Source organism: Periplaneta americana, chromosome 12 (assembly GCF_040183065.1).
Source record: "Periplaneta americana isolate PAMFEO1 chromosome 12, P.americana_PAMFEO1_priV1, whole genome shotgun sequence".
In the NCBI taxonomy this organism is placed as follows: domain Eukaryota; kingdom Metazoa; phylum Arthropoda; class Insecta; order Blattodea; family Blattidae; genus Periplaneta; species Periplaneta americana.
The window spans coordinates 36,708,001-36,721,750 of NC_091128.1; the positions used below are offsets into that span (position 1 = coordinate 36,708,001).

General features: G+C 37.0%; 1 protein-coding gene and 1 long non-coding RNA gene across 2 annotated transcripts in view; one reads left to right on the forward strand and one right to left on the reverse strand.

The window, feature by feature from the left end:
• The window catches only part of LOC138709951 (zinc finger protein 271-like), a 73,330-nt gene extending 64,967 nt beyond the window's left edge, over positions 1–8,363 (forward strand). Inside the window, exons 8-9 of the mRNA XM_069840636.1 lie at positions 1,479–1,561; positions 5,517–8,363. Coding sequence (XP_069696737.1) covers positions 1,479–1,561; positions 5,517–6,573 — 1,140 coding nt within the window. The 3' untranslated portion in view covers positions 6,574–8,363. The remainder of the gene's footprint in view (positions 1–1,478; positions 1,562–5,516) is intronic.
• A 1,798-nt stretch (positions 8,364–10,161) lies between these two features.
• On the reverse strand, positions 10,162–13,664 carry LOC138710286 (uncharacterized). Its single transcript, XR_011335200.1, has 3 exons — positions 13,593–13,664; positions 12,086–12,499; positions 10,162–10,671 (listed from the first exon to the last, which is right to left on the reverse strand). It is a non-coding gene; the product is annotated as an uncharacterized lncRNA (long non-coding RNA).
• Positions 13,665–13,750: the final 86 nt, after the last annotated feature.

Sequence of the window (13,750 nt, forward strand, 5' to 3'; positions counted from 1 at the left end):
TACTGTACCCATAGTTCTCAACTCAGAAATATAAATAACATTTTCAAATTCCTTTAGAGAACGAAAAGTTACTTTTGTTCAGATCAAATTTTTGAACATGAGAGGACAAAACTAAAATTCTTTCAATAATTTATTTTAATACACTGCTTTCTTAAATTGACTGAACATATTGGGAATTAAATAAATGGCTTTCCCAAATCACTATAAATTAAATTAACATTGCAATTAATGACATTATTTACTGTTCACCCTGTCTATGGGGCCTTAGAGGACCATACTGGTAGCAAATGCGGGATGGATGTTGAGTCATCGCCTCACATTCTATTGGGTCCAGGTCTATGCTACATCGCCACTTCAGGCATTGATACCTTCAGAGGCTCACAGTGTCTCCTGAGGAAAAATGAAATACAGCTGCATTGTGAAGCTGGCCATCCACTGCAATCCCCTGGGTTGGTTTATAGTTTATGGGATGCATACATTGCCGTTCTTCCCTAATTATTTGCGTAGTAGCTGTCTGCTCTCTTGGTTAGAAAGAAGAAGAGATATTTATTTCTAAATAACGCACAACTAAAGTGAACTGAAGCCTGAATGACAGTCTTTAAGAAATATGAATTTTGAGTTTAATGAGTAGAGCCCGGAATTTTATGTGCTAAAAGTTAAGAATGACACTGAGTGATAGATGTGGTGCCTGTGAGGAGGGTTTTAAGCCTAGTTCACAGGAGTCCAATATAAATATAATAATAGACAACAGAGTCACAAGGACTGGGTAATGAATCTTGTAAACTGTACGCTAATTTATAAGTGGTAGTTAAGAGGATTACAGACCTGTAATGGTGCTAAAAGGAAAATACTGAATGACAAGAATGACGTGTCAAAGAAGTGGGGGCATGGCTTCTATTTCATAAACTATGCCAAGGAACAATATTAACTTTTAGCACCTAAAATTCTGGGCTCTATTAGTGAGTCATTAATAATCTTCATTCTTGATACACTTAATGCTCTTTTCATTATACATTTATGACATTCTTTTTAAGTACCGGTAGTAGAGTTTATATACCGGTAGCAATCAGCTATGCATGTAGCTCAGTGTTGATGACGACAATGGGGATGAAGATTAAGAACTGTTTTCTTCTACTAAATATTGTAATTGGAGTTCATAGGAATAAATTTCAAATCATCAAGATACCAACTGTATGTACTAGTTTCTTCTGTCTTGTTTACTGTCGACCTGGTTGGCGAGTCGGTATAGATCTGGCCTTCTATGCCCAAGATTGCGGGTTCGATCCCGGGCCAGGTCGATGGCATTTAAGTGTGCTTAAATGCGACAGGCTCATGTCAGTAGATTTACTGGCATGTAAAAGAACTCCTGCGGGACAAAATTCCGGCACATCCAGCGATTCTGATATAACCTCTGCTGTTGCGAGCGTCGTTAAATAAAACATAACATTAACATTGTCTTGTTTACTGCTCTCTTTCAGGATGAGTGTTGTGATGTAGACACAGTGAAGGAGGAGCTTTTGACGGAAGCAACAGCACAGGAGGGTGATGTCATGGCGAAGAGGTGAGTGTAGCCTTGTTTGTTTACCCTTCGATTTTACTGTTTCAGATATATTTTCATGACATAATTCATTAACCTCCGCTCTTTTACGGCATTTTCTTCACCTCAGGAATTAATTATTGTGCAAGTGAACGTTTATATATCGCAGTGAAATGGCATCATTTCCACTACTACTACTTACTGTTCCTAGTACTACTACTGCTACAACTACTACTAATATTGCTAATACCATTTCGGCAAATAAGTGTAACTCAATTCCTTGTAAAGTATCCTACACTGAAATCTGTGTTCTGGCATCAGAACAATGGGATAATTATGGTACATTATTATCATGCCACATGCTCTGAAATCTCTCGCTGTGAACAGAGATGAATTAAAGAGTTTGTTTCTTTTAAAATTCAGATGTTGACTGTTTTGTGTGTCCTGTAGAGCCTATATTTAACAAAAAATACTTACATTACCAGTATCACTTGAAATGATTAATGTGGCTATAATGTTTCGTTTATTATATGCAAAAGAAAAGTTCTACACTGACAGAAAAAAGTAGGCTATCATATGATTTTCCCTTTTCATCGTAATATTATACTTAGTGTAAGAAGGAATATCGCAAAAAGTATGAGATAATTGGTTTATATTGTAAACATCAACATTAATGCCCAGTTTCCGATTAACTATAACGAAGAGTATTAACAAAATTCCTCCTTAACTTTATAACTTTGTAAGATAAAGCAGTGTAAAATTACATTTTCACTGGCGCAACAATGAGGAGTAAGGAGTAAGATTTATCCCCACCCCCAAAAATTCAGAGGGATAAATAGTACACTCCTAAAATAATGAGAGATATACGACATAGTTTTCAGCCTTCTTTGTGGCCAAAATTTCAATTGTACCTATAACTTTTAATTCATTTTAATAAGATGAAACAACTTCAAAATCACTTTACTCCAATAACGAAAATAACAAAATTCGAACCACTGCGACAAACTAAACGAATATTCTTTTTGTCTGCTCGAAACATCAAAATACTCAATTTTTTCATATGGGTGCTCAACATACTGTTTCGTGTTTTGTGTGCTCATTAATTTGTTAGTGCTACATTTTCATTAAATTGTTTTATAGTGCAAGGTTTTGGTTTTTTTATTTATCGATCGGAGTATTATTAATATTAAGTCATAATTATAATCTGTTCATTATTTAGCCTCTGTTCAAAGATTTGATCTGAGAGTCTATTGACTTTTGTTTGTCATTGTGAGGAATGAAAACAGTTTTAAGATAGTTGATAGTAGGCCTATAGCATAGTTAATCCACATTAGAATTATGTTGATAATAAATTATACATAACAAAATTCTTACCTTCCTCCCAAGCAAATTATGTTGTTGCGACAGTGTAAATTTCACTTATTAAAAATAAATATTGACATGCCAAGAACGAGGAGATTTTATAATTCCAATATTTAATTTGTATTTCAAAAACCTTGAGCTATATCTATTATATTCTCTATAGTATACACTTCCTTCTATCTACAATTTTTGCCTTCAATATTTCAATACGATATTGTAAGGTTGCAGTTCTTATATTCACTTATTTACATCTACTTTCCCTCATACACTTATATTTCCACATATCACAGTGATGGAAAATAGAACCCTCGACTCTAGGTAGGTATAAGTTAGAGCAATAAATTACATTAAAGGTGCATAAATTTAACACAGAAGTCCACATCTGTGGAGTAACGGTTAGCGAGTCTAGCCGCGAAACCAGGTGGCCTGGGTTCGATTCCCGGTCAGGGCAATTTACCTGGTTGAGGTTTTATCCGGGGTTTTCCCTCAACTCAATATGAGGAAATGGTGGGTAACTTTCGTTGTTGGACCCTGCACTCATTTCACCGGCATTATCACCTTCATCTCATTAGGTGCTAAATAACCTAAGCTGTTGATAAAGCGTCGTAAAATAACCTACTAAAAATATATAAAAAAATTTAACACAGAAGAACAAATTTATTTTCAATTTCAATATGAGTATTAATCACGTATGAACAGGTATGTACAATACATGCATACTCTGACCATACAACATACTGTATCTCTTATTTCCTCTGGGGAAATAAACGGTGATAAATTCGTAATTGCTATACAAGAGAGTCCAATAGGCATTTGAGCAAACTTTCTCACTCAGTCTACAGTTTTTCAAGTGAGAATTTCTACACGTCAGATAGTATGCATACAAGGTCGCTCAAGCCACCCTCGCTAAACCCAGCGAATAGTTTGTCTTTATGCAAATCTGGCTTTCAGGTAAAACTCCCTATCAAGCAGACTTGAATAATTTCAAGGAAAAAATTGTTCCGGGACTGGGTATCGGTCCCGGGACCTCTGGCTGAACGCACTAGCGCTCTACCGAGTGAGGAATTTCATCCGACACTGTCTCAATTTTTTCCCTAATATCCACACACATCGATTCCCGACCCCGGAACAAGTCTGCTTCACAGGGAGCTTTATCTGAAAGCTAGATTTGCATAATATATATGTTACTGTAGGCATGTTAACAGAGAACCATAATTTCAAGTCACACAGAGTCTGTGTGCACTCAATGTGGGTTCTGCTGTCTCGTCAGCCCACTCGTGGTGTGTGGATATAAGAGGAAAAATTGAGACAGTGTCAGGTGAAGTTCTTGGGCGCTGGTGCTTTCTGCTACAGGTCCCAGAATCGATAACCGGCCCCGGATCAATTTTTCCCTTGAAATTATTCAGTTTCTGCCTTTGTCTCACATATTTGCTGAATCTTATCTTCACGTCTTTCACAACATGCATCTACTATATTTGATAGATTTACGTTTATTTTATTTTATTTCATTTACGTTTATTTTATTTTATTTCACGTAATTGTAATTATTGTATATTATATATCATTACCACCGTGTGTATACCCAATTGTAGTATTAATAAATACATACACACACATAACATGTGCCAATGCTACACTGTTTCCAGCACTCTATTGGCTTAGGCCAGATGCCTTCTGATTCAGAAATTGCTGTAGTCAGCGATGTGTGCAATGGAGGAGGAAAGAAATTAGCCACCCTACCGCATTATCTCGAGGCTTAGTTGCCTCATAAGTGGTGCCTTGTTGGTATCACTTGTGAGGTTCAGACTTGTCTTGGAACTGTTGGCTAAACAACACCTCACAAAGGATAGGGCCTGGAGTACTCCAAATACTTATTTCATTCATCATGTGTGAAAGTACTAGGCAGCCCATCCTTTGCTCTATCACTAAATTGTGAACGTTCTGTGAACAGTATTCTCACGCCATTCTTTCAGAATTGAGAAGATGCTGAAAAAACATTATGGCTGTGTTCAGGAGAATGGGGCACTAGCCCACACAGTGAGAAACTCAATTACGCGAATTTAAAATGTGTTTAACGAACCTCCTTTAATCATGGCTTGTGGCCTGTAAGATGTTCAGATTTTAAACCCTGCAATTTTTATTTGTGGGGCAATCTTAAAGGTAAAGAGTATAGGAGCAATCCCTTACAGTGCAGGAACTTGAGAACAACTGGACCGGTTGTCCATCAGCCTTATGAGGGCAGTTAAAAGGAAACTTCATGGTGAACAGAATTGTTCATCCTCCATCATAAGACCACTTGCTGCCCGCCAACTGATTTTGTAAGGTAGAGGGTGGAGTGGGACTATCTGCCTAGCAATTAACTTGTTTTCAGTTTAATATAACTTGTTGAATGTACAGTTTGATGCTACATCGCAATTTCCTTCCACCTTATTCTCCTTCTTGATTTAAACCATCCTCTGTTCACAATTTTGCTCTCTACCATGGCATAAAACTTTGTACATATGTCAAATCCACTAGTCTTTTTCATACTTCATTTATTTACCACATGCTGCTAGTTTGTGGCTTTTCTGTTGTCACGTGACTCGTACCTTACATGAAGTGCATCTTTTGATTGCAGCAGTTTGAATGAAATGCTGCAGAAGATGCGCACAACTCCTGGAAATGCTGCATCCTCAGAAACTTCTACCTTCGACTGTGCCCTGGAACATCAGATTGACGGCGAAATTCTTATGACAGACAGTGCCTCCTTTAAGTGTGATATTTGTGGAAAATTGTTTCATACAGTCCACAGTCTCAAAAAGCATCTCCACACACACGCCGGCGAAAGGAGATTCATATGCGATTTCTGTGGGAAATGTTTTGCAGTATCAGGGAATTTAAAAACTCATGTACGTACTCACACAGGCGAGAAACCATTCAGATGCGATATTTGTGGGAAATGTTTTTCAGCATCTGCTACTTTAAAAACGCACTTACGTACTCACACGGGAGAGAAACACTTTAAATGCCATATTTGTGGAAAATCTTTCTCGGCATCATTTAATGTAAAAGATCATATACGTACACATACCGGCGAGAAACCTTTCAAATGCGATATCTGTGGGAAATGTTTCTCATCTTCAGCTAATTTAAAACCTCATGTCCGTACTCACACAGGCGAGAAACCATTCAAATGCGATATTTGTGGGAAATGTTTCTCTGCATCAGGTACTGCAAAAGATCACATTCGCACCCACACGGGCGAAAAACCGTTCAAATGTGATTGCTGTGGAAAACTTTTCTCGACAACAAGCATTCTAAAAGCCCATGTACGTACACACACGGGCGAGAAACCGTTCAAATGTCATAATTGTGGGAGATGTTTCTCAACTTCCGGTGATCTAAGAGTACATGTACGTACTCACACGGGCGAGAAACCATTAAAATGTGATTTGTGTGGGAAATGTTTCTCTGCATCAACTACTCTAAAGACCCATGTACGCACTCATACTGGTGAAAAACCATTCAAATGCGATATCTGTGGGAAATGTTTTTCATCATCGGGAAATCTTAAACCCCATGTACGTACACACACCGGCGAGAGACCATTCAAATGCGATGTCTGTGGGAAATGTTTCTCACATTTGGGAAGGCTCAGAGAACATATTCGTACACATACGAAGGAAACACATTGAAATATGCTAGCTGAGTCAAGTATTTCTCACATATTGCGGCTCTTGTACCAACACCAGACCTCTCCACTGAAACAAAACGATCGACAAAAGAGTCAACTGTTGGATAATAGTTATGATTTTTTAAAAATGAAAATATTTTGACTGGAGATTCTTATACTGTTCTTAAAGTAAATGACCATTCTTTACCAATAGTACAAAAACTGAGACCTACTAAACTTTAACAGGAAATTGTTTTAAGTATGGGAGATTATCAGTGGCTGCTCGTGGGTATTGAATTGGGGGGGGGGGGCTGCATACAAAAATGAACCAACAATTTATTTTATTTTGTGATTAGTTCCATGTGCCTTGTCTTGTCGGTTGCAAACTTTTGAATCATCTTATTAAAATCCGGTATGTCGTTTAACACAATCTTTACAATGGGAAACATAGCTAATGCGGTCACTTCTCTCATCGTATTTCTAAGATAGGATTTTACTCTCTTCAAACACGAAAAGCAATGTTCTGGTTCGGAAGTTGTGATTGGTATGGTGATAGCTATGCCTAGTAGTTTCACAACTTCTGAAAATGAGGTCTGCAAGCTCTCAGATAGAGCTTGACTGCGTCACTGATATTTCTGAATTCTTGTCTCTGATACAGCACAGTGAGTTGCGTTTTTAGTTTGTCTTTATCGAACACTGGAAAAAGCTTCAAACATACATTTAGGTCATTTTCAGGAAATGAGCTTTTGTAGCATTCAAATTTTTCTTGACACAAATGAGAAGATAATATCGGATGATCTATGAACTGGAATCGGGTGTTAGCTTGTGTGATAATGAGGTTACGCACTTCCTTGGCTGCTGCAACCCTTGTCTGAATCCCTTCGACCTTACGACGCTTGTTAGGGTTTTAATTTTCACAGATCTCGCTGCTCAACTTTGCACTGTTTTGTGCTTGCCTCATTTACTGTGATGTTGTTAGATGTTTCAGATTCCATTATGGTTTGAAAACATTCTAGCAATGGCTCCTTCCTCTCATGAACAACATTTACTGTTCTTCTTTTAAAACTCCATCTTGTTGCCCCAGCTGATGGAATTGTCTTTGAAAACATTAATCTAATACAGACTGTGAAGAGATCGAGATAAGAAAGCAGGGATACTGGATAAATTAGTAAAAAGTATGCGAGCCTTTGTATTTTGTTTAGCAGCTCTTTCCATTATGAGATTCAACTGATGGACACTTAATTTCACATTTCTCCTGAATTGTTAAAGTACTGAACTGAATAGACTGTAATATTGTACAGAATTGAACATTGTTACACATGTTATACTCACAACATTAAAGAAAATATATTTAAAACTGCTCGCTACTGACAAACTGCTGCAAATTTTGCAGCACCTGGAAACTCTGGATTCGCGGCAAGGGGCAGTGGGGGGAGGGGTAAAACTAACGCAGAAAGCATCCGAGACGAGACTGGCAGCTCCAGGGGAGGATGAAGCCAACCTATAGTCCTTGTCTCTAGTTTCGCTCTGGCAGCACCAGGGGAGGAAGTGACTTCACTAACGATTGCGTGCATGTTAAGGAGAGCGAAATTTTGAAAAAAAATTGGAGCCGCTAAATAGAGACTGTATAATAAATGTATTTCACAATATAAAACGAGACAAGAGCCACAAATATCTGGGGGTGCTGCAGCAATGCAGCCCCCCTTCGAAAGCTGCCCCTGGAGATTACTGAAAATGAAGTTTTATTGATATTCATGTCGTCATGTTTATGCTGTAATACAATGTGAGTTATGGAATAAATTGATAAAGTAATTTCTGAGTTTTCCTATATTTTCCAACACATCTTGTATAAGAAACTTAATTTGATAAAATAATACGACATATCTGCTTATGTCATCTAGGCACAAAAATTGTTTGGTTCATACCCTAACATTCTCTTCCTTTGATGATCACCACAACCATTATTATCATTCGAAAATAATTATTTTCCTATTTGCACTATAAAATGGATTAATTATTCTTTATACAACGAAACTGAAAAGTATGTAGTCTATCAGCTAATGCAAATAATACAATTTTCCTGTTTTAATTTTAAAATGAAAAAGTTAGGCAGACTTACAAGCAAAATCCATTGCAATGTCAATATCATTATGGTTTATTGGACAATATAGTTCCTTTCCTAGAACTGAACGTCCTTGTTTCACAGTTTCTCTTTTCGGTATAGTTATTCAACAATACTGCATATTTGTCGCTGACCAAATTAATTTCTGCACACTGTCCTTTTAAACAGACTTCTGGTTCCCATAGGAAGACGCTCATGTTCATAAAGTAGTGACATGGCCATTTCAACTAAAACTTCCGTCTGGTTTTTCACTTTCAAGAATTCTGCCTTGAAGATAGAATTTTCTGAACAAGTATGTAATTACGCAGAATAACATCGACCACTGATAATTCTGGTTTCATGAGGTTCCGTCTGTTTTTATTTTCTATTAAGAAATGCACAAGGCAAAGCCTCATCAAACACAAGAATGCCTTACAGTACGTACATTGGCTGCTTCAGGAATACAAAATAACAATACCCTGAGATATACAGTGCACTGCTCAATGCCACTTTTTGAGACAGAAATGTTCTCAAGCACATACAGTAGGTTTTATATGGAAGTGTGTGACATTGTGGCACAAAGTTAGTTCCTTGGACGTCAGAAATATCTAGCTTGCCAAATACCTAAGATTTCAATGTGATCAATAGCGAACTCTGCATCCTACTTCATATCACTCACACATACAGTAAATTGCCCACCAACCACCTCCCTATATTGGCCAATCCTATTTTCAAGCATGTCTGTCTGCAGCATAAATCTAGTTTATAGGTAAAGCTCCCTGTGAAGCAGACTTGAATACTTTCAAGGGAAAAATTGTTCCGGGGCCAGGTATCAATCCTGAGATCTTTGGCCGAACAGACCAATACTTTATCGACTGAACTACCCAGGAACTTCATCCGACACCATCTCAATTTTTTCCTTTACATCCATAATTAGTTTTATGAGAATTGATTTGTGATAACGCCCTTCATTCTGAACGTGCATGTACCGGTATCATGAATCTCTGTTCATGATTTGATCATATTTCACATCTCTCTAAATTATCATAAACAATCAACATCTCGATAAGTAATTGAGAACTAATTTCTAGCGGGAACATCAACACTAGCAAATAGCAGAAAACACACGATGTGGTATAATGGTATAGGAGATAGTACACCTCCATCCTTTCATATACGTCAATATTTTTGTTATGTAAATTCAGGCAGTAATGCCAACCATACCATATTATGGTATCCATACCATAATTTAGCTAATCGTACCATTTACGATAATGTTTCTATTATGGTACGCAAAAATCCCATAATTTCCTAAACACAAAAATACTCTAATTTGCTAAGTAGTAAAAAAAATCATCATACTTGTTCCATAATGTAGAATGTATTCAGAGTTGAAAGTATGAAAATTTATTAAATTTCTCTGTTGAATGTAATGTAATATAATACTTTATTGATACTGTAAATAAACACTTTCATTAATGTATAATCCTGCCTGAAACAGCAAAGAACTCGCCTCTCAACAGTAACTCAGTTATTCTGTTTATTTTAACATTTGCTATATAAGCCTACATTTATTATTCATTTATTCAGATCCGGTCTAGGTGGATTCCATCAAGTTGGTGACCAGGGGATGTAATGGTGGCTCTCGTGCATACCTTTTCGTACATTATTGTCTTATCACTACCCAGACCTCTTCGTTCTCTCGTCTTTTTCATCATTCTATTTCTCTCCTCCAGCCACCATTGCATGCGGAATGCCCAACATCATCACAGTCATTTCACCTTTCCACTCTGCTGTTAGATTTTGCCACGTCCATCTACATGACGGGATTTGTTAAGAATGCCTGGTTAGGCATCAGCATGGATGAATATATCCATGACATCAGTCTTCCTCCTCTTCTAGTTATTTATATAATACATATCACAGATCACAAACAGAAAGATGTGCAGCTCAATGCTTAAACGATGCCAACGTAGGATGCCAGAACAACTGTAAAGCCATCTGCAGGCAATTGCAAATCTGAAATCAGTAACAGCATTTACTATCTTACCAGCCACCTCTTTTTCTGTGTTGGTAACAATATTCACTACTATACCAGACAATTTTATTCACTGCTGCAATGTACATAATTTATATTCCATTTCAATTACAATTTTATGCTCCTTTTTACAGCCCACCTGCCAGTAACAATAGTCAGTAGTTATCAGCTTCGTATTTCGGGTTGGGAAGGGAATGGAAAGAGCATTTTTTATAACTCTTAAGAGAAGTATTATACGTGTTATATGTGTTCTTTTATTCTGTTCAACAGATTATCAGGTAAGGAGTTGATACTTACTGGGTTTTAAATTGAAACGTATTTACTGAAGTTTTATTGTAAATATAAATGAAACATAACTAGAATAATGATTAATGATTCGCTTCAAGCAAACAAATGTAAAAGAATTAAATTAATTGCTTGGTGCAGAAACCCATCATGTCCACATTTTGCAGTTTTTGAGATTTTTTGCTCATATGATACTATTTACATAGACGCATTGATTGGTATCAAAATCCCTCATGTCCGAGTTGAATTGTGGATGCAAGAATTGGCTAAATTTTTCATTTGGTGCAGCAACCCCTCATGTCCTGGACATGGGAGATTTTTATTCAAATTGTTAGGTTGCCTACATTTCGCGCGCATTTCTGCTGTTTTTTCTTAATGTTCTTAATGTGAAGAATATGTGGAAATTTTTTCAGTCTTGAGCACTCTGAAATGAAAGTATCATATTGATTTTACTGCAAAATATTCAATGACAATTTCAATTTAAAATTTGGTCGACCTCAAGTTGATACATGTTGTGTCTGTGAACAATTAATAGTAAAAATAAAAAAGTCCCATCTTAAATGAGAACGCTAAGCTTGTGGCAGTAGCAGAATAGATAGTTCACAGAAGAAGAGCCGATAAATTTTATAAGAACATAGACCATGTGAAAAACATGTGTCGAGAACGTGAAGATGTTTCCGGCATCTGCATTGATTACATACAAAATCTGATGCTTCCAGTTATTCCCATTCAAGACGCATTCTATTTGCGCCAACTTACTTACAATGTTTTCAATATACATAATTTAAAATCTGACAAAGCAATATTTTACACATACGGTGAAACAATAGAAAAAAAAGAGTCCCAACGAAAATATGTGTTCATTCAATCTCAGTTACATAATGAATATGTTAGCCCAACATTCGGCATTTCTATCTTTTCTTCAATGGCTGCACTGGCCAGAACAAAAATCATTGTGTCATTCGGCTCATGTTGGCATTAGTAGCGAAAGGAAGATTCGATTCCATCCATCAATATTTTCCCATCAGAGGACACATCTACCTGCCTTGTGACAGGGATTTCAGTATTGTGAAGAGAAATGTAAGGAAAAAAAGACAAAGTGTACTTTACCTCTGAATTACACAGAATTTGGTATCTCTTCTAGCTTTAAAAGTCCTTTCACAATACACATGGTCCATAAAGAAGAATTTCTCGATTTTAAATTAAATTATGGTTTATTTAACGACGTTCGCAACTGCAGAGGTTATATCAGCGTCGCCGGTGTACCGGAATTTTGTCCCGCAGGAGTTCTTTTACATGCTAGTAAATCTACTGACATGAGCCTATCGCATTTAAGCACACTTCTATGCCATCGACCTGGGTCGGGATCGAAGGTAAGTGTTCACTACATCGTATCGCACTGCTCGTATGAATACCCAACGGATATTTTAAGTGCAGTGCGTTCACTGTAACGGCTGTACTTGATCGTTTCATCGGATTCCCTATCAGCTGTTTAAAACATGACGTCGTACGATATTGACATTGCTGAAAACGGAGAAGTTTAAGGTTAGGTCTAGTAATTATGAGTGTTAGCGAATAAGAATTTGTAATTGCTTCATGCGTCTTAATTGAAGAGGAAGAAAGAAAGAGATATTGGTTACACAATATATATATATATATATATATATATATATATATATATATATATATATACATAAGAAAACAACTTGATTACTGTAATGGGAACTCCTCAAATTATACTGTATAATTATTCGCAATTTTCTACAAGCGAAACAAGTTTTCCGCCTGCCATTCTGGCGCGACACTGAACATGGCACAACATAATAGTAACAGTTGAGCAATCAAAATTTATTTATTAAAGAAGGCCTAAATAGGAGAAATGAGTGTTATTATTCGGTTGAGAAGCTTTTATCATACAGTCTGCTGTCAAAAAATCTGAAAGTTAGAATTTATAAAACAGTTATATTACTAGTTGTTCTGTATGGTTGTGAAACTTAGACTCTCACTCTAAGAGAGGAACATAGGTTAAGGGTGTTTGAGAATAAGGTGCTTAGGAAAATATTTGGGGCTAAGCGGGATGAAGTTACAGAGAATGGAGAAAGTTACACAACGCAGAACTGCACGCATTGTATTGTTCACCTGACATAATTAGGAACATTAAATCCAGACGTTTGAGATGGGCAGGGCATGTAGCACGTATGGGCGAATCCAGAAATACATATAGAGTGTTAGTTGGGAGACCGGAGGGAAAAAGACCTTTGGGGAGACCGAGACGTAGATGGGAGGATAATATTAAAATGGATTTGAGGGAGGTGGGATATGATGATAGAGACTGGATTAATCTTGCACAGGATAGGGACCGATGGCGGGCTTATGTGAGGGCGACAATGAACCTTCGGGTTCCTTAAAAGCCATTTGTAAGTAAGTAAGTAAAGAAGGCCATTATCGCACGCAACGGAAAAGTTGCTTATCCGAGAAACGTGGACGGATTTGCCGAGAGCCGATGCGTGCGATACGATGTAGTGAACGCGGTTACATAACAATTACAGTAAAGATTGTCATTTTCCGATCCGTGCGATTCGTTCGATGAGTGCGATATGATGTAGTGAACGCTTACTTTAAGGCAAGTTTGCAAGTCGACCAATAAATAGATTTAAAAAGGGTTAATTTCACTATAGAACTAGATTGCCGCGAACATATCTATCAATTAAAATGAATTTCCCAATTTCCATATGTAATTAATTTTGATGCAAAATTATTTTTGGTCACTGCAGA